Below are 19,009 nucleotides of genomic sequence, written 5' to 3'. Positions count from 1 at the left end.
TCCAATCTACGTATACCACTCGTAGACAGGGTGACCTGCCTGCACAGAAACCCTAACAGTTCAGCCATGGGGAAAAAATGCTATGGGATGAAGTCCAGAGACGCAAAAGTGCAGGTACAAACAGAAGGTTTTAGGGCAAAGAATTCCCCCGCATAAGACTCAAAAAAGCACCAAAAGCACGATGCTTTTCCCTCTGCTTTTTCACATGGATATGGAGTTCTTTGTAAAACTCCCACACATCCAACCACACCGATCTTCTCCCTTGAGCCGGTTACTTCCTGCCTTCCATCCATACCACCCAGACCTTGGAAAGCGAAAAAGCAACCCGACGACTTAAGCTCCCGAAGATCCAGGCGATGGATTTTCTCCTCTCCTCCTTTCGGAGAATTCCAAGCTTAATCCAAGTAGGTCTGGCTCTGATACCAATGGAAAGCCCCAACCAGATAAACCCTACGATTAAGCATAAACATGGAAACAAAAGGACATGGCATCAAGCTCACCGCCCAACCATAGAGCCATTCAGGCTCACCCCCGAGCAAGGGGGACAGTAGCATCCGAGACATGGCTCCAGGTGCAAAGTCATTGGCGTCCCATACCACTAGTACACACCCATCGGATGTAAGCACGGAGCAGTCTCAAGGCCTCGAGTCCAGGTCTGAGGAGCTCTCCCTCAAACTGACCCATAAAGTGACTTTTATAGGCCTCCTATAAACTAGGAGCCAAATATAGCACATGTCTCATAAGAGCTACTAATCCCCCCACCTATGATGCCTAACTGTGAGCTATGGTTAACCCAACCCGAGGGTCTTAACCCTAGTTAGCCCTGGGACATAACAGGTCTTGAGAGCCATCTGACCTTGCCCTTTGAGGTTGTAGGGGATGCAACCTGGCTACAGGGAGAACCGAACCCTTGCTCGCCTCTAGTGGGATGGAGTAGTGTGGCGCTGGTGCAATCCCGTGGCCTGACTGCCACACTTGGGCTACTCTTCCTTCAGCTACTCAGCTAGGCTTGGGGGAGACATTCAAATGTAGGCAAAAACCATCATCCGCCACGCTCAAGAGCACTGCCGGACACTGGGCATGTTGGCACCCATCATGATGGCTTTATGGAAAGGCCTGTCGAGCAGTTCTCATCCTCGCAAGATCTTATATTGTTTACGACTCACTGTTTGTAGAGGTTTGATCTGGCTCAGAGCCCCCATGGAGTCTCAGCGCCATCCTGTGCTTGTTCACTCTAGACCACTGTGTCGATCATTTGGGGCACGGGGTGGCTTGGGCAATGGAAGACGGGCCTGGCCAAACACTATGAGGAGGATGGCACAGGGATGACATCACATCATTCACACCAGTCGATTTCTGACATGGATGCACACGAAGTTCCTGCCAGGCCATGGCTCCCAACGGCTTCTCTAGGCAGTCGATCAACAACATTGGAGCTTGGCAGATCACGAGGGCTTGATGTTGCAAGACTATTGATGGCATAATGATACCAAGATGAAAAGTTGCCTGATCCATGTAGACTGACAAAATCAAAATGCTCTGCAACACTGGAAGTGCATGCCGGGGAGGTCTTGGGCTATGGAGGAGAAGCATTTGGCCTTTCTTTGCACTTGAAACCTAGGCCCTTTCCTGTCTAGGGGTAAGAGTGGCATCTTTGGCACCATTCCCAACCCCCCCCCTCCTCTCCTCTTCCAAACCCAGTGTGGCTCTTCCCCCATCCTCCCTCTCAGATGTAGTCCTCCCCAAAGAGTGGGCGTGTATGAAGGGGTATGAAGGGGGGGTCCCATCCCTTATTTCAGTAATCGCCTCCTCTATATGAGGGTTGTAATCCTAGCTTTCCAGATGTTTCCCAAACCTCGCCCCCCCCGCCCCCCTGTAGAAGGGTTTTGTATTTTCAAAAAATTAGTTGGTTTATGATCAAGATAGGTTTCTGACTGATGTGTAAAGTCCTCTATAGGAATGAATGTATTTTTTTGAAGTCTGAATACATCTGCATCAGTGCATTGAAGTTGATGATTGATTTTGCTAACATTTCCAAACAGCTAAAAATGTAGCTTCTTAAGAGCTATCGATATATTGCTTTTCAAAGAGTTCGAGGCTGTTTGAGCTCAAGTTTACTCCTCCTTTTCAAAGCTTGAATATCATTATGGCAGGTCAGTGATGCCGCGTATGCATGGGGTACAATTGGAGCATTCACAAAGCAAATCCACATTCGTATACAATCCGAACCTTCAACTGTATCAAAACTACAGTGTTTATTCCTCAAGCTTCGTTCCATCATGGATATTCCATTGCTCAGGATCTCACAATGTGGAAGGTAACGCCTTTCTAGCTACTTGGTCAAGTTACTGCTGAAGTGTGCATGTTTTCCTAGCTCAATTGTTGAGCACTTGCAAAATGATGGTCAGTGATGAACACACATTTGTGCTTTCTTGTATTGTTTATGTGGTGATTTTGTTAAGTTTTAGATGTCTTTTAGGAGCGGGGGAGTAGCCTATCATTAAAATGTTTGAGCTTTACTATGTGGGCGACAATCCCCCCTCCTCTGTTACGTCTCGAGTTCCGATAGGCTGAGGTTAGGGTTAGGGCTTAGCTGGGACGTTGGGACTCATACGTGGGCCAAGGGGGCTAGCAAGATGAGGTCTAGATTGGCTAAGAGCTTATAAATAATTAGCCTAGGACTAATAATGGCTAAAAAGCTTACAAATAAAGCAAGGGCTAGTTATAGCCAGGTTATTGCTATATAAGTGACCTTGGGGTCACTTATGAGATGTTGAGGTATCCACGCAGTAGACGTGAGGGCTACCAGGGATGTGCAAGACCTCATGGCCATGGAGCTGCAACTTTGGTGGTTCGGCCTGGTGGTATGGCACTCTAGGTGTAAGATTCCTCCCCAGCCTCTCAAGAAGTCCAGTATCTTCCCCTGTAATCAAATCCCTCTTCAGAAATATAAAAGATCTTGTTTCTTCCTGTTTTGGTCTAGAGAGAGAAAATCTTCTAGAGAGAGGTGATCTAGTTTTTAAATATTTTTTGATGGAAAAATATCTCATCTTATTAAAATAAATTCCTCCAAACAAAAGTTCAAAAAGAATTTCAGAAGGTGCATTAGAAATAAATTATAATCTGTTCAAAAGGCCTAATCCTAAGGGTCGAGATTTTCTGAAAATTTTAAATTAAGGTTCCTATGGACCAATAAGATTAATCCAAATGTAGGGAAGAGGTAAATTGAAGAAATAAAGAAAATCCTCCTAAAAATAAGTAGATACTCACATAAGATGAAGAGTGGACTAAGGACCAAAGGAAATACCAAAAAAATAAAATTTTGACACCTCAGAGTGGGGATTCCCCCTCATGAAGTAGGCGTCTTTTTCTCATCATTGCTTTTGAATTTTAAATCAATAAAATTAGATATTTCATCTCTTCTCTCTCCTAATTCAAAACTGGATCCAAAAAGTGAACTAAACTGATCAAAAAATGATAAAAAATTGACCAAATTGATCTAGAAAATTCTAGAATCAGTTTGCTTGGTTAGAAGCTCACTTTTTTCTATAAATAGAAGCCTCCTCTCTTGTAGAAGCTTAATAGTGTTTTATGCACTGTTACTCTACTCCTTCCCAGAGCCAAAAACAGTGAATTTATTGATAATTCATTAGTTTTTGACCATTTCCTCTTCAAAAGAATTAGTGGCCACCTTGTTGCAAACAAGAGTCGATCCCTCAAACCATCAAGCCAAAGGAAAGCTCATAAAAATTCATGTAAGCTAGAAATTTTACTTTTTCTTTATTCCATTTAATGATTTTTTAATTTTGTTTTCTTTAAAATGAAAAATGATGTTATGCCTTGTTGGAAAGGCTTTTCTCCTCTCTTCATTCTTGAATTCAGTCTTTCTTTATCCTAGATATGTAATCAAATTCTTAGAATTAAACTTTTCATATTGTTTCTCTTTAAAAAGTGGAATTTGATTAGTTTAGAATGCTTTAAACCATTTGGGATAATTTCTAAGTAACTTGAGAATAAAAAAAAATTAAAAAAATGATCAATCATACAAAGGAGGTTATAACAAATTTTTTTTTAAATTTGTGAAATAAGTTTTATCTTTTATTATTCAAAAAGAGTAATCCCCACCGTTTGTGTATTCTAAAAGTGTTATTTTTATTCTATGCATAGAAAAATGTATATTAGAAATATTTTTATTATAAAAGTGTTATTTCTATTAGAATTAATTTCTATACATAGAAAGATGCATATTGGAGAATTTTTTTAAATTCTAAAAGTGTTACTTTCATCAAAATTGATTTTATGCATAAATAGATGCATAAAAGATTTTTTTTAATTATAAAAGTGTTACTTTCATCAAAATTAATTTTTATGCATAAATAGATGCGTAAAAGAATTTTTTATTATTATAAAAGTGTTACTTTCATCAAAATTGATTTTTATGCATAAATAGATGCATAAAAGAATTTTTTTAATTATAAAAGTGTTACTTACATCAAAATTGATTTTTATGCATAAATAGATGCATAAAAGATTTTTTTTTAAAATTCTAAAAGTGTTACATTCATCAAAATTGATTTTTATGCATAAAAGAATTTATTATTATTATTATAAAAGTGTTACTTTCATCAAAATTGATTTTTATGCATAAATAGACGTATAAAAGAATTTTCTTTTATATAAAAGTGTAATTTCCATAGAAGTTGGATTTTATGCATAAATAGATGCATACAGTAGTATATGCCCTGAAGTTGGATTTTTCAGTAGTATATGTCCTGAGGTTGTGGAGACATTACCTACTGGGTCAAAGATTCACTTTGATGAGAGATCATCAGAGCTTAAAGTGGATCTTCACTCAAAAGGATCTCAACATGCGTCAAAGAAGGTGGATGCAGATCCTGCACGAATTTGATTTTTAAATCAAGTACCGCCCAGGCAAAGAAATGTGGTAGCAGATGCCCTCAGTAGAAAAGCCTCCTTGCTTGCAATTACTGTAGTGTCAAATCCTTTGATTATTGAAACAAGAGAGAAGATGATGCAGGATAGATTCTTTGATCCTATTGCTACCCTACTTATGCAGGAAAGCAAAACTGCACAGGAGTTGAACCGAGTTCAAGGATACAGCTGGATGATGGAATTATGTATTATAATCGCAGGGTATGCATTCCCAATGATGAGGGAACTAAGGGTCAAATTCTGAATGAAGCCCATGACAGCCTTATTGCAGGACATCCAGGTTTCATCAAAACCTACATGTCTGTAAAGAAAAGCTTCTTTTGACATGGACTAAAAAAGGATGTACTTAATCATGTACGTCAATGTCTGACATGTCAGAAAGTCATGGCCGAGAGAGTAAAAATGCCTGGAAAGTTACATCCATTAGATATCCCCCAGATGAAGTGGGAATGCATCAGTATGGATTTTATTACTGGATTACCTTCAGTGCAATCAGGTTACAACTCCATCTTTGTGGTAGTTTACTAACCAAAGTTGCCCATCTGATTCCAGTAAAAGAAACCTACACTGCAGTGGATATGGCCAGAGTGTTCCTCAAGGAAATCTTCAGATTGCATGGCCTACCGAGAAGAATAGTAAGTGATCGAGACCCCAAATTCACGTCAAGATTCTGGACTGCATTTTTCGAAGCAGTAAGAACTTTCTTGGATCTCAGCACAGCTTACCACCCCGAGATCGACGGTCAAACAGAAAGGGTAAACCAAGTAATCGAAGATATACTTCAGTCATACTGTGGCAGGGAATCCAAGAAGTGACTAAGTTATCTGCACCTAGTTGAGTTCGTCTACAATGCTTCTTATCACCGAAGTATTGGGATGAGCCCTTGTAGAAAATATGAAAGCAAGAGCAAAACTAGAAATGAAACAAGAACAAATGAAAGACAAAGAGTTACCTTGAGATGAGTGTAGACAAGACACAAGATTGATACATTCATTGATGTGACACCTACAATTTATAGGTGAGAAGTACAAGATTGAGTAGACTCACTTATGGGATAAATGTAGAGGTGCCACATGGCACTAGACTCAAGACACAAAGACTGAACTGAAACTAGACTAGAGAAATAGTACACCTAGTGTGCACTTATTTCCAACACCCTCCTTAAGTGGACACTTGGAGGAAGACAAAAAACAAGACTATGACATGACAAAAGATAAAACCAAGACAGAGAGACTAGATAAGGATTGAGAGACAAGCTAGACGACAAGATGGACAAGACTAAAAGACAGACATAAAGACTGATAGACTGAGAGACAAGACATGAGAGACAAAAGATCCTGAGACCCCCCTCCTCAAGTGATATCCTCATATGGGTCCACAAGGATAGGGACAAGATGGATCTAAAACAAGACACAGTCAGATTGATAGACAGATAGACAGACAACAGATAGACAGACAGACAAGACTAGATAGACAGAAGACTGATTGTAGACAAATAGATGGACCTTGAAGACATCCCCTCCTCAAGGGCAATCTCTGCCTCTTGGGTAGGGACAAGAGAGAGGTCAAAAAGCATAATGAGTAAGACACTAGAACCCCTTGACCTACATCATCGGTGGTCAAAGTGGTAGACAAGAAAGGTGAAGTAATCAGAAAGCCCACTCCTCATCATGTGAGGAATGAACAGCAAGATCTGCTGATGTAGATGCTGCAGCCACATGGGCTGAGGTAGATGCAGGGGCTGATGTAGAGGTTTTAGAGTAGCAGTCCCTCTCCCGGTGATTATCACGGCCACAAATGGTGCATGGATGAGCCTTGAAGCAGTCCTTCTCCATATGATTAGTTTTTCCACAATGGGTGCAAGGCTTTCTTACCTTAGAACCTCCTTTCTTTGCTAAAAATGCAGTGTCAGTTACCTTTTGTTGTTTTGTTCTTTCCTCTTCTTGGAGAGCATTGATGATACCTTCAAGAGTAGGATTATTGTGATACTTGAAGGTAGTGACAAGAGTAGCATAGGTGTCAGGTAAGCTTTTGAGAAGCACAGCAATAGCAATATCTTCGGAGATGGGGGACTTCACTGATGCAAGCTGAACCATAAGACTGCGAAAATAATTGACATGAGAGGCTATAGTAGCTCCCTCCTGCATATATAGATCAAAGAATGAGATCATAAGTGCAATCTTAGAATTTTTAGAGCGGGGTCCAAAAAGGGTATCCAAAGTGATCCATGCTCGAGAAGCAGACTGTATGTCGGAGATGTGATGAATGTAATCATCTCCAAGACCGAGCAAGATGATAGCATAGGCTTTGTCATTCTTGGCAGTGGGAGCATAAGTGATAACTTGCTCAATGTCGGAATCTTTGGGAGCAGCATGGTGAACAACGTCCCAAAGACTTTCTTTCATAAGATGGCACTTGATTTTGATTTGCCAAGTATGAAAGTTGGACCCATTGAATTTGTCGATAGACATGAGAGAATGAGTAGAAGATGCCATGTGGGAAGGTCTTACCTCTTGCTAAAATGCAAGGGCAGTGTCTATTCCCTTACAAGATTGCAGAAATGAATGAAAGAAGAGATCCAAACTGTTTTTAGAAGCCGGCTCTCTCACCACTTGTCAAGGCCATAGAGCATTTGACAGCCCATCGAAGCATGAGGAACTAGCAGTTTGCAGATATGAGGATAAGAAAAAGGACTGACCAGCAAAATTGAAGGAGACAATGCACAGTACCTTGTAGACTCTTCAAGAGGAAGCGATGGCAGAACTGAATGCAGCAAATAGCTCGTTAGGAGGAAAGTCGATCTGCAGCTGCCTTGAGATGATGCACACCCTTGAGTCGATGAAGAAGGCAGCCAAAGGAGAGCTTCAACAGTACAGCGGGCAGCAGCAGCTCCAAGAAAACGAGAGGAGTACGCAGCAGATATGGAGTGATGCGTAGCCTGTAGATGAAGAAACACTGCCTCCAGCAGATAGACGTAGGCTGTTGCAGAGGTGTAATACAGCTCCTGTGAATAAGCAGTACAAGTGCTGCTCATCCAGAGAGGGAGGCCGACAGTAGCTGTAGGAATGGAGTGATGCGCAACCTGTAGAGGATGAAGCGCCAGCAGCAGCAGAAGGTATTAAGTGATGCGCAGCCTGTAGATGAAGAAACACCAGCAGCAGCAATTTGAAAACAGGCCGGCGCAGCCTGTGCAGAATGTGAATAGCCTAGTCCTACAAGCTGAGCGTAGCTAGGGAGATGGTGGCCTGAAGCTATGGCGGGCAATACAGGGCAGGAGCAGCCTGCTCTGATACCATGTAGAAAATATGAAAGCAAGAGCAAAACTAGAAATGAAACAAGAACAAATGAAAGTTAAAGAGTTACCTTGAGATGAGTGTAGACAAGACACAAGATTGATACATTCATTGATGTGACACCTACAATTTATAGGTGAGAAGTACAAGATTGAGTAGACTCACTTATGGGATAAATGTAGAGGTGCCACATGGCACTAGACTCAAGACACAAAGACTGAACTGAAACTAGACTAGAGAAATAGTACACCTAGTGTGCACTTATTTCCAACAGCCCTTTCAAAGCTCTGTATGGACAAGATTGCTTAACTCCATTAACTTGGTCCCCGACCCATTGATTAGGGTCGAGATGTCCAGACAGATTCTTGACGACATGGAGCAGGAGATACAGTCAATTCGCAAAGATATAAAAGCTGCCCAAGATAGACAGAAATAGTATACAGAGAAGAAGAGGACAGACAGAAAATTCAAAGAAGCAGATATGGTCTTCATTCGAGTACGCCCCAAAAGAAGTTCTCTATCTCTTGGGAAGTATAAGAAGTTATCCCCCAGATATTGTGGGCCATATCTGATTACAAAGAAAGTAGGTGACTTAGCCTACGAACTTCTTCTGTCTCCTCATCTCAAAGTATATAATGTATTTCATGTCAGTCTACTTAAAAAGTATGTACCAAGCCCGAATCATGTGCTTGATGATGAAATCTTAACTTCTTCAACCCAAGGACAGATAGAACTCCAACCTGAAGAAATTCTTGATGTTCGAGAGAAGGTTCTCAGGAATAAAATTCTGAAGAATTATTGGTAAAATGGAAGTTCTATCCTCTTGAAGATGTCACCTGGGAGAAGGAAGCCGAACTGTTGCGGGATTACCCCCAGTTTGTGAGATGAGGACATCTCGCGTTTTTCCAAGTAGGAGAGAATGTAAGATTCCTTCCCAGCGTTTCAAGAAGTCCAGTATCTTCCCCTGTAATTAAATCCCTGTTCAGAAATATAAAAGATCTTGTTTCTACCTGTTTTGGTCTAGAGAGAGAAAATCTTCTAGAGAGAGGTGATTCAGTTTTTAAATATTTTTGGATGGAAAAATCTCATTTTATTAAAATAAATTTTTCCGAAACAAAAGTTCAAAAAGAATTTCAGAAGGTACATTAGAAATAAATTATAATCTGTTCAAAAGGTCTTATCCTAAGCGTCCAGATTTTCTGAAAATTTTAAATTAAGGTTTCTATGGACCAATAAGATTAATCCAAATGTAGAGAGGAGGTAAATTGAAGAAATAATTTTTTTAAAAAAAAAATGAGTAAATACTCACATAAGATGAAGAGTGGACTAAGGATCAAAGGAAATACTAAAAAAATGAATTTTTGACATCTCAAAGTGGGGATTTCCTCTCATGAAGTAGGCGTCTTTTTTCCATCATTGCTTTTGAATTTTAAATCAATAAAATTAGATATTTCATCTCTTCTCTCTCCTAATTCAAAACTGGATCCAAAAAGTGAACTAAACTGATCAAAAAATGGTCAAAATTTGACTAAATTGATTTGAAAAATTCTAGAATCAGTTTACTTGGTTAGAAGCTCACTTTTTCTTATAAATAGAAGTCTTCCCCTTTGTAGAAGCTTAATAGTATTTTATGCACTGTTACTCTACTCCTCCCTAGAGTCCAAAACAATGAATTTATTGATAATTCATTAGTTTTTGACCATTTTCGCTTCAAAAGAATTGGTGGCCACTCTTGTTGCAAACAAGAGTAGATCCCTCAAACCATCAAGACAAAGGAAAGCTTATAAAAATTCATGTAAGCTAGAAATCTTACTTTTTCTTTATTCCATTTAATGGTTTTCTAATTTTTGTTTTCTTTAAAATGAAAAATGATGTTATGCCTTGTTGGAAAGGCTTTCCCCCTCTCTTCATTCTTGAATTCAACCTTTCTTTATCCTTGATATGTAATCAAATTCTTAGAATTAAACTTTTTATATTGTCTCTCTTTAAAAAGTGAAATTTGATTAGTTTAGAATACTCTAAATCATTTGAGATAATTTCTAAGTAACTTAAGAATGAAAAAAAAATTAAAAAATGATCAGCCATACAAAGGAGGTTATGGTAAAATTTTCTTAAATTTTGTAAAATAAGTTTTATCTTTTATTATTCAAAAAGAGTAATCCCCACTGTTTGTGTATTCTAAAAGCGTTATTTTTATTCTATGCATAGAAAAATGCATATTAGAAATATTTTTATTATAAAAGTGTTATTTCCATTAGAATTAATTTCTATGCATAGAAAGATGCATATTGGAGAATTTTTTTAATTCTAAAAGTGTTACTTTCATCAAAATTATTTTTTATGCATAAATAGATGCATAAAAGTTTTTTTTTTAAATTATAAAAGTGTTACTTTAATCAAAATTGATTTTTATGCATAAATAGATGCATAAAAGAATTTTTTTAATTGTAAAAGTGTTACTTTCATCAAAATTGATTTTTATGCATAAAAGAAAAATTTTTAATTATAAAAGTGTTACTTTCATCAAAATTGATTTTTATGCATAAATAGATGCATAAAAGATTTTTTTTAATTATTCTAAAAGTGTTACTTTCATCAAAATTGATTTTTATGCATAAAAGAATTTTATTTTTAATTATAAAAGTGTTACTTTCATCAAAATTGATTTTTATGCATAAATAGATGTATAAAAGAATTTTTTAATTATATAAGTGTTACTTTCATCAAATTGGATTTCTATGCATAAATAGATGCATAAAAGAAATTTTTTTAATTATATAAAAGTGTTACTTTCATCAAAATTGATTTTAATGCATAAATAGATGTATAAAAGAATTTTCTTTTATTATAAAAGTGTTACTTTCATCAAAATTGATTTTTATCCATAAATAGATGCATAAAAGAATTTTTTTAATCATAAAAGTGTTACTTTCATCAAAATTGATTTTTATGCATAAAAGAATTTTTTTATTATAAAAGTGTTACTTTCATCAAAATTGATTTTTATGCATAAAAGAATTTTTTTTATTATAAAAGTGTTACTTTCATCAAAATTGTTTTTTATGCATAAATAGATACATAAAAGGATTTTCTTTTATATAAAAGTGTTATTTCAATAGAAGTTTGATTTTATGCATAAATAGATGCATACATAATTTTTATATCAAAATAAGAGTTCTCGTTAATTCTATGTTTAAATCCCATGAATATTGGTAAATGAATAAGTAAATACTCTGTGAGAGAAAATTCTATCGTTTCATATTCTCTAGGATGGTAATGAGAAAACTCAGAAAAACTATCGAAGTCGAAATTTTAGATAAACGAATAATTTATTCCTCATAGGATTTCGTGATTAGTTTTGAATTCAGTTAAGCAAATACTCAATGAATGAAATTCAGTAAAGTAGTAATTGAAATATTACCCTTCGAGAAAGATAGTTCAGGGAGAACCTTTCCAGACTTAAACCCTGAATCAGAGTATGACCAAGACATAACTCCTTCGTCAGTTTCAAGAAAAGACGATGTGACCAGTTCAAGAAAATTCACTGAAATCACCCACTGAATTTGAAATCAAGTTAAGACCCTTTGATTCGGATATGAGGATCAAGGTTACAGAATTCATGAAATTCTGTTGGAATTCAGACCTGCGATCTAGAATTATTGGGATACGGATTTAAGATATACTCATTATATTCAAAAGAAAATAAAAAATGAAAACTTGCATAGAAACCCTGTTTTCTTAAAGGACTGTCTTATGCCAGAATGCTGGAGGGAGCATTTGGTATATGTGTTTTTCTAAGGGAAGTTCGGTTGCAACAGCTGGCGGGGAGTGTTCAAAGGACGGCTCACGCGACAAAAACCTGCCTAGATCTTGACTAGTCTTGGTATGGTGAAAAATGGTGTGCTTCCGGTTGGATGGGCGAGGGCCGACGAAGCGGTCCCTGAGTGAAGTGCCAGGACACCTAAGGAGGATCTTGGAGGGTTCTGACCAGGCGATGCACGGGCTCGCGGTGCTTAGGACACCCATGCGTATGTCAAGATATATATTATATGATGGACCAATGTTTATTGTAATCTGTTACTGGATCTCGTTGCTGACCAGCTGGTCTCAACGGAGAGTCCAGAGTGATGTTGTTTTTTTTGTGAGAAATAAGGATTGAATGGAAATTTTGAGTTATGACATCTGCAACGAATAATTGTTTGTCAATGGATTGTTTTATAAGTTAAAGTTTAAAGAGGAGTGTGTGCGTATCTGTATTCTAAAGCAAAAGTTAAGAAAGGCATTCAATTATGGGTGGGTGAGTACTTGTCTGGTTCTACCAATTCGAGTGGTTTGGCGGTGGCTAACCCATGGGCCGGATGGAGTTAGGCTGGAATCAGTAGAGTTTTAATAATAAAATTGATTAATAGGAATACGTTTAGAACTCGAGTAGTTAAATAAAAGCCTGAAGACTTCTCTAATGAATAGATCAACGGCTGTGCCTGATTCAATCAGGAAAAAAGCGTTAATCCCTTTCAAGTTAAGTCTGTAATAGTTTCCCTTCTATCTGGTTTATTCAGATGAAGGTTAGTTCAGTATCTTGGCTTCGTTAGAAAAATTCGTTAAGAAAATAGAAATGGTGGAATCGTCCCCGTTTTCCGGGCATGGAAAATTTTCCCGCTTTCGGTTTTCGGAATGACCACCAGCCTAGTCTCGTGCCCAGACATTCGAGGGCAAGGCCCCGAGTGGGAAACCCTGCCCCGCGCATGAGGGAGCTGCTTCCGCTGCCAGCTATCGGGAATCCGGTGTGCGGAGGGGGTAGTGGGATCTCACACCAGGTTGGGGCGATTGGTACCAAGCAGGCTCGCGGCAACAGGCCTCATGCTCGGGGGTGAGTCCAGATGACTCGACGGTTGGGTGGTGACTGGTTTCCCTGCATGAATGTGTGGGAGAGAAAATGAAAAGAAAGAGGCTTGAGCATGGATGTGCATAGGGGTAGGAGTGAAGGTAAAAAAGCAGTGTTGTGAAGGCTGAGAATCGCCTCCGACGAGCACAAACCATGGCACAATTGATAGTTTTTGCTCCGTTTTTTTAGCCCTATTTTGTTGTCAAACAAGGATGGGTAGAAAAGCAACAGGTATGTGGCTGCGTCGCACAAGGAGCAGCGGCGCGGCAGATGGTAGCTTGAAGCACATGAAGGTAGCGGAGTCACCCTGAGGTAACCAGGGGCGCCTAGGGCTATGGCTCAAAGCCACGCCATAAGGGGTTGAGGGCGACTGAGCCAGTCCAAAGCCAGCCAAGGGGGGCCAGCCAAGGCGGCCAGACCTCCCCAAGACAGCCCCATGCAGCTAAGCCTAAGGGCGACCACCAACAAGGGGAGCAGGCTCGGCTCTTTTTGGCGGTGCCAAGGAGCCTGCGCACGGGCCAACCATGCGAGTGACCAAGATGGCGGCCAAGTTAAAGCTGGTCCATCTGTGCACAGGTTTACATAGCATAGATGTAGCCCATCAGGCCACGCAGCAGTGCCCAGATCGTGCACCAACATAGCGCATGTAACATGCAACTGGTTTGATCGTGTCACGTGCAACAAGACATTTATACCTTTATGTTAGTGAGCATGAAGCAATCGACTTCAATCTTTAGAGATGCATACAATGCAGCCAAATGCAGTTTGTATAGCAATGATGATTATCTAAGGGCAATCCAAAAGATGAAGACAAAGATTACAACCCTAGAGGAAAGCTTGGAAACAATTGCAGATGAAGCAGCCAAGTAAAAGGTCTTGTTTCAGATTGTAAGTAGCTTGATGGACGACGTGGGAAATGAGGACATGGAAATGACTGTCGCCGATGCCCTGGTAAATTCCTTACACAAGATCTTACTTTCTTGTACGTTTTTGAATTGGTTTAAATTACACATGTATACTTAGGTTTCGTGATTTAATTGTTAATTCTTAGAACTTGTACCATTCTTGTAACTAGCTAGTAAAGGATGCCACTTTGATGGCTTTCTGAACGTGCCACTTGGTGCAATCCTTCTTACCATGGCCTACTTGATGGTGGCAGAAGAAGCAATGTTTCTCTGCTGCTTGTGCTCGTCTGGTTGGAGATAATCCCAAGTAAGTCTCTCCTTGGCCTTCTCCCCAGGCGTGTTTTTAGTCTTGGCCTCTATGTTTTTCTTGCCACCTGAGTATAGTGGTTGCGTACTTTAGTTCGGTGTGGTACGGTATGCGTACGAGTACGTAAAGTACACATTGGGACAAGTACTTTAAGTACGTTCAGTTTTTTTAAATAATGTATATATAATAAAAACATATATATAAACCATTCATAATTTAGCAACATTGGTACACAAAATTGTGCAAAAAACAATTGAAATTCAAACATCTATGCTCTATAAATGTCAAATGAGCAGTAAGCATATAACATGAAGTTTTGTTGAATTTGAAATCCTAGTACAAACGCTAATAGCCAGATGGCTGACACAAAATAATATGACATCATACATGTCATAAATCATGAAAGTACAAGGCTAGCCGCTAGTAGCTACAAGCTGAATATGTGACTAGTCAGTGGTCACTACTGAAATAAATACTAATATGCTAATTACTAACTCGTAAGAGTGACTAGTCACCAAGAGGCCACTAGCTAATAAATCAAGTCTCATGAGTCACGACTCACTCATCATCATCCAAGCTTGAAGATGAGGATGATAAGTAGTCTCCATCTATGAAGAGATTTCCATCAAAATCATATAGTGGCTCTCGCTCCATCACATCACCTGGTACATCAGTACTCGGTATCTCCTTAATAATGGTAGAGGGTCCAGGTCTCTCCTCTAGAAGAGTTTGCTTTGGTGGCTCTCCCTCTCAAATGTGCATGATGAGTATACATCTTGGTGCCTTTAGAGGTGAATGGACAACTCTGCTGAGCTGAAGAAGTGAGGAAAGTGGTTGTGAGAGCTCAAGACTAAGCTCGGGTGACTCGTTTATCAGTGCCCTTGAGCTCTCTGTGAAGTTGTGTGTATATCTCCCTCTGCTTATCACGTACTATGTCGCTCTCATCGGCATGCTCTTGATTGTGATGTTGGAGCTCCTCAACATCAACCTACATACCATGTATTCACTAGTAGTTATTAGTGACTAGTCACTTTAAACTTTTCTTAAGTACAAGTACAGAAAGCATGGTACCGGTATGGTATGTATTGAAAGTATTGAACGGATGAGTACGAGTACGGAATGCAACTATGCACCTGAGTTGCTCTTAGACTTGACTTGTTGTCCTTACTATTATATGTTCCCTTAGCGGACGGGGATGAAAATTGCTATTGTTGCTGGGGTTTGGGCCTTGACTGGGCTTACTTGTTGGGATTGCCTGCGTTCAACATCATTTCTAGATTCTGAGCCAGAGTCAGAGCCCAGTTGTATGAGTCGGAGTCATGATTGGGGCTCCAAATTCCATACAGGAAACCAAATACTCGTATTCTACCCCTTGAGTAGTTGTTTCAGCTTCTCTTCTTCCAACTTCCCAAACTGCTATGCCATGGTTATGGCCTTGTTGGAATAGGTCAGCATCTGGGAGAGTTTGTAAAACCCATCCTCTAAATTGGTCATGTATTGGGGTGGAAAAAATCTAGCTTTGAGGCGGACAAAAAAGTATCCAATATATAATGAGTCATGCCTGTGGTTGGATGTGTATGAAGAACCGACCAATTCTGCCACCAAGTACCGGCTTCCTCAGTGAGGGGTGGAGTTGCTAGATGGACTTTATCTTGAAGGTCCGCAACTTCAGCCAACGGAAAATATGCAACAAATTGATGTATAAATTGCGGGACTTTTCAATGATCACATTTACTGTCATACGTACTGAAGTTTGGTTGAGTTCGAATGATGGTGGTGGAGGAACTAGGGCCATGTGCCAACTTGGGAAGTGTTGCCATCAGACTGGCCTGCAAGGCTACCAGTAACTGCTGACGCTGGAGTTGCATGGCTTTTCGATCGAGCTTATGTTGATACTCCAACGCCACGCATTATGCCTGGTGTCCCTTGGTCTTCAGCATCCCTGTGTTTGGCTTCCTCAATTTGTCGTTTCTTAGGAGGCGCCCTTCTTTGCTACTCCATGAGAAGAAGCATGTGTTGAAATATTTGGGGACCTTGCTTTGTAGGCTGCTCTATAAGCTTTTCTGCTTCTCTCGCTTGCTGTAGTTGTAACTTGAGTAGCGTGTTTTGTTCCATCAGTTCTTGAAGGAAAATGTTACTGTTTTGCATAAGTGTTTCTTCTTTTGTTGTGTCTTTGCGGTGGTGCCTTCTTTGAAGCTTCTTTCTTCTTCTCGTGACATGGTGAATGACTGGGTGGTTTTTCCCAACCTTAGGTTACCATTCATAGATGCTCTCAGTGTAGTTAGTCAAACTGGGTCATAACCAGAAGCTTTGATACCAATGTAACATGCAACCGGTTTGATCATGTAACACACAACAAGAATTCTTTATAACTTTATGTTAGTGAGCATGAAGCAATCCGCCTCAATCTTTAGGAGATAGAGTTGAAGACAAAGAGAATGTAGAGACGACACCAGATTGGGTCCCAATCTACCCACTTATTTCTTTTTTCTTTCAGAAAAGAGACTTCTATTTAGTATGAAAAACATTAGATTATAGACTAAGCAAGGGGGAAATGTCAACCAATTGGGTGCCATGTGCTGCCAACAAGGCCCCATATGAGAGAGCGAAAAAAAATGCCATGATCCGATTCTCTCATGAATTGGCCATGTTTTCTCTCATGAATTGCCCAATCTACCCACTTAAGAGCCCCCTCCCGCAAGCAAGAGTACTTGCTTTATTGCTTTGGAGAACTTATTTTACAATGCAAAAAACTTGCTGAAGAATATTGATAGAGGATTGCCAAACGCAAGGACGATGTAGACCAAACTTATGCTGAACCATCAAACTGGTTGAAGGCAACTTTGAAGCCACTTCGGAAAGCCTTATGCACACCCAGATGTGCTCAGGGAGATGCAATACTGAAGGCTGAATGCTGAAGATAGCTTCGGGCTGCCTTGGACTGTAGCACAAAGAGTGCTTGGCTCAATAGATGTATGCACAAGACTTAAGTCTCAAGCACACATGCTTCTGCAGTGTATGATTGCTGATTTCGATGAAGAATGAGATGATTTATGCAAGGGCTGAGGGAACTTATATATGCATATGTGATGCTGGTCGGTCATTTGTACTGCTGTCGGCGTGCTACAACTGCTGAAAATTAGCATACAATGCTTCTTTCTCACCATCGTTTCACACGTGTGAATCGGAGCTGCCGTCCTATTGCTCACCAACTGTAACTAAGGCTGCCGACCGGCTGTCTAAGCCTTGCCGACTGGTACAAGACACTTATGTGCCTTTTTGGTGACCCATGGTCGCCCTAATGCAAGGCTTCATAGGCTGGCCATTGGGTTGGCCTAGAGCCTTTAATCCTTTTGCTAAACATCTTCTATATGCTTCTATATGCTTGCTACATAGTAACAGGAAACGGCCGTTTCCTAGCCCGGAAATGTGGAAACACCGTTTCTCAAGAGTCGCCGTTTCTGTTTCGGTTTCTCTATTTCCTAATCTCCAATAAAAAATCACCCATTGATTTGTCTCATCTAGTGGTTGCTTAGTGATTTTCTACAAATTTTGCTTACTATTGATTTCAAATTATGATGGTGTACTCCTCAAACTTTTCCCAAGTTATTAATTTTCTCATTATTTCTCATACATCCACCGTTTTCTAGCCGTTTCGTTTCCTAGTTTTGAGCCATTGTCGTTTCCCAGAGGCCGGCCATTGCCGTTGCTGTTTCTGTTTCATGCAACTATGGCTTGCTATGCTTAGCTAACCTATATACACTAATTGTTCTCCAAGTGGGTTAAGTGACACCTAAGGCTTTGGAAAGACCTACGTACCTCGTGCCTGACATGTCCTTTGACTAGGGCTCACAATGGGGTAATGGTGTATGACAAGTATTCCTAAAAAGGTACTAATTCTGTACAAGTATGACACTATTGATGAGCGATTGTGTCACATTGCACCTAAGGCTTTGGAAAGACCTAAGTAGCTTGTGCTTGACATGTCTCTGGACTAGGGCTCACAATGGGGTCACGATGTACGACAAATATTTCTAAAAAGGTACTAATTCCATACAAGTATGGCACTGATGATGAGCCAGTGTCACATTGTACCTCAGTGCATGGGGCATGTGACAACAAGCATGGCACAAGTGTAGCGTGGGCACCGAACCTGAGCAGGACGGGTAGACAATTTGGACAGCGAGTAGTGGAGGGTTGCATACACGCATGGTTGCACACATGTGATTGTAGTGGGCTGTGATGGAGAAGGAAGGCTAAAAGATCCGCGAATGATTGAACGGTTAAAAACATGGGTAAAAAAACCATTGTTCTTAAGATCTCTATCAATGGGATCGTGTGGACTTTTGGTAACCTTAAGTTCATCTCAATTTAGTGGGGTGAAAAGTAGCTGGAAGCCATATGTTGTCTTTAGGCTGTTCTAGGACATGGGACATATGTAGAAATTGATGGGAAGTTTTATGCACTAAAGGTAGACGTGTTTTTTTTCTTCAAGAAAGAGATTTCTATTAAGTATGAAAAAAGCATACAACAATCACGGCTATAAGCCAGAATAGAATAGAATCACCTCAATATGTAAGGTGATCTCAACCACTGAGGAGCATCATGATGCCATGAGAAACATGTGGGACTAGAAGAAAAGAAAATGCCATGGTCCCACTCCCGC

At 39.7% G+C, this 19,009-nt stretch overlaps 1 protein-coding gene across 10 annotated transcripts in view; it reads left to right on the top strand.

The window, feature by feature from the left end:
- Positions 1-19,009, top strand: part of LOC147625025 (uncharacterized) — a 142,793-nt gene that overhangs the window by 58,660 nt on the left and 65,124 nt on the right. For all 10 annotated transcript variants that reach the window (XM_086818253.1, XM_086818252.1, XM_086818251.1 and 7 more), the window contains one exon: positions 2,154-2,317. In XM_086818253.1, coding sequence (XP_086674379.1) covers positions 2,154-2,317 — 164 coding nt within the window. The remainder of the gene's footprint in view (positions 1-2,153; positions 2,318-19,009) is intronic.

The sequence above is a fragment of the Cibotium barometz genome, chromosome 24 (assembly GCF_041138505.1).
Source record: "Cibotium barometz isolate CiBa-2024 chromosome 24, ASM4113850v1, whole genome shotgun sequence".
Lineage (NCBI taxonomy): Eukaryota > Viridiplantae > Streptophyta > Polypodiopsida > Cyatheales > Cibotiaceae > Cibotium > Cibotium barometz.
This window is presented reverse-complemented; position numbering and strand designations above follow the sequence as displayed.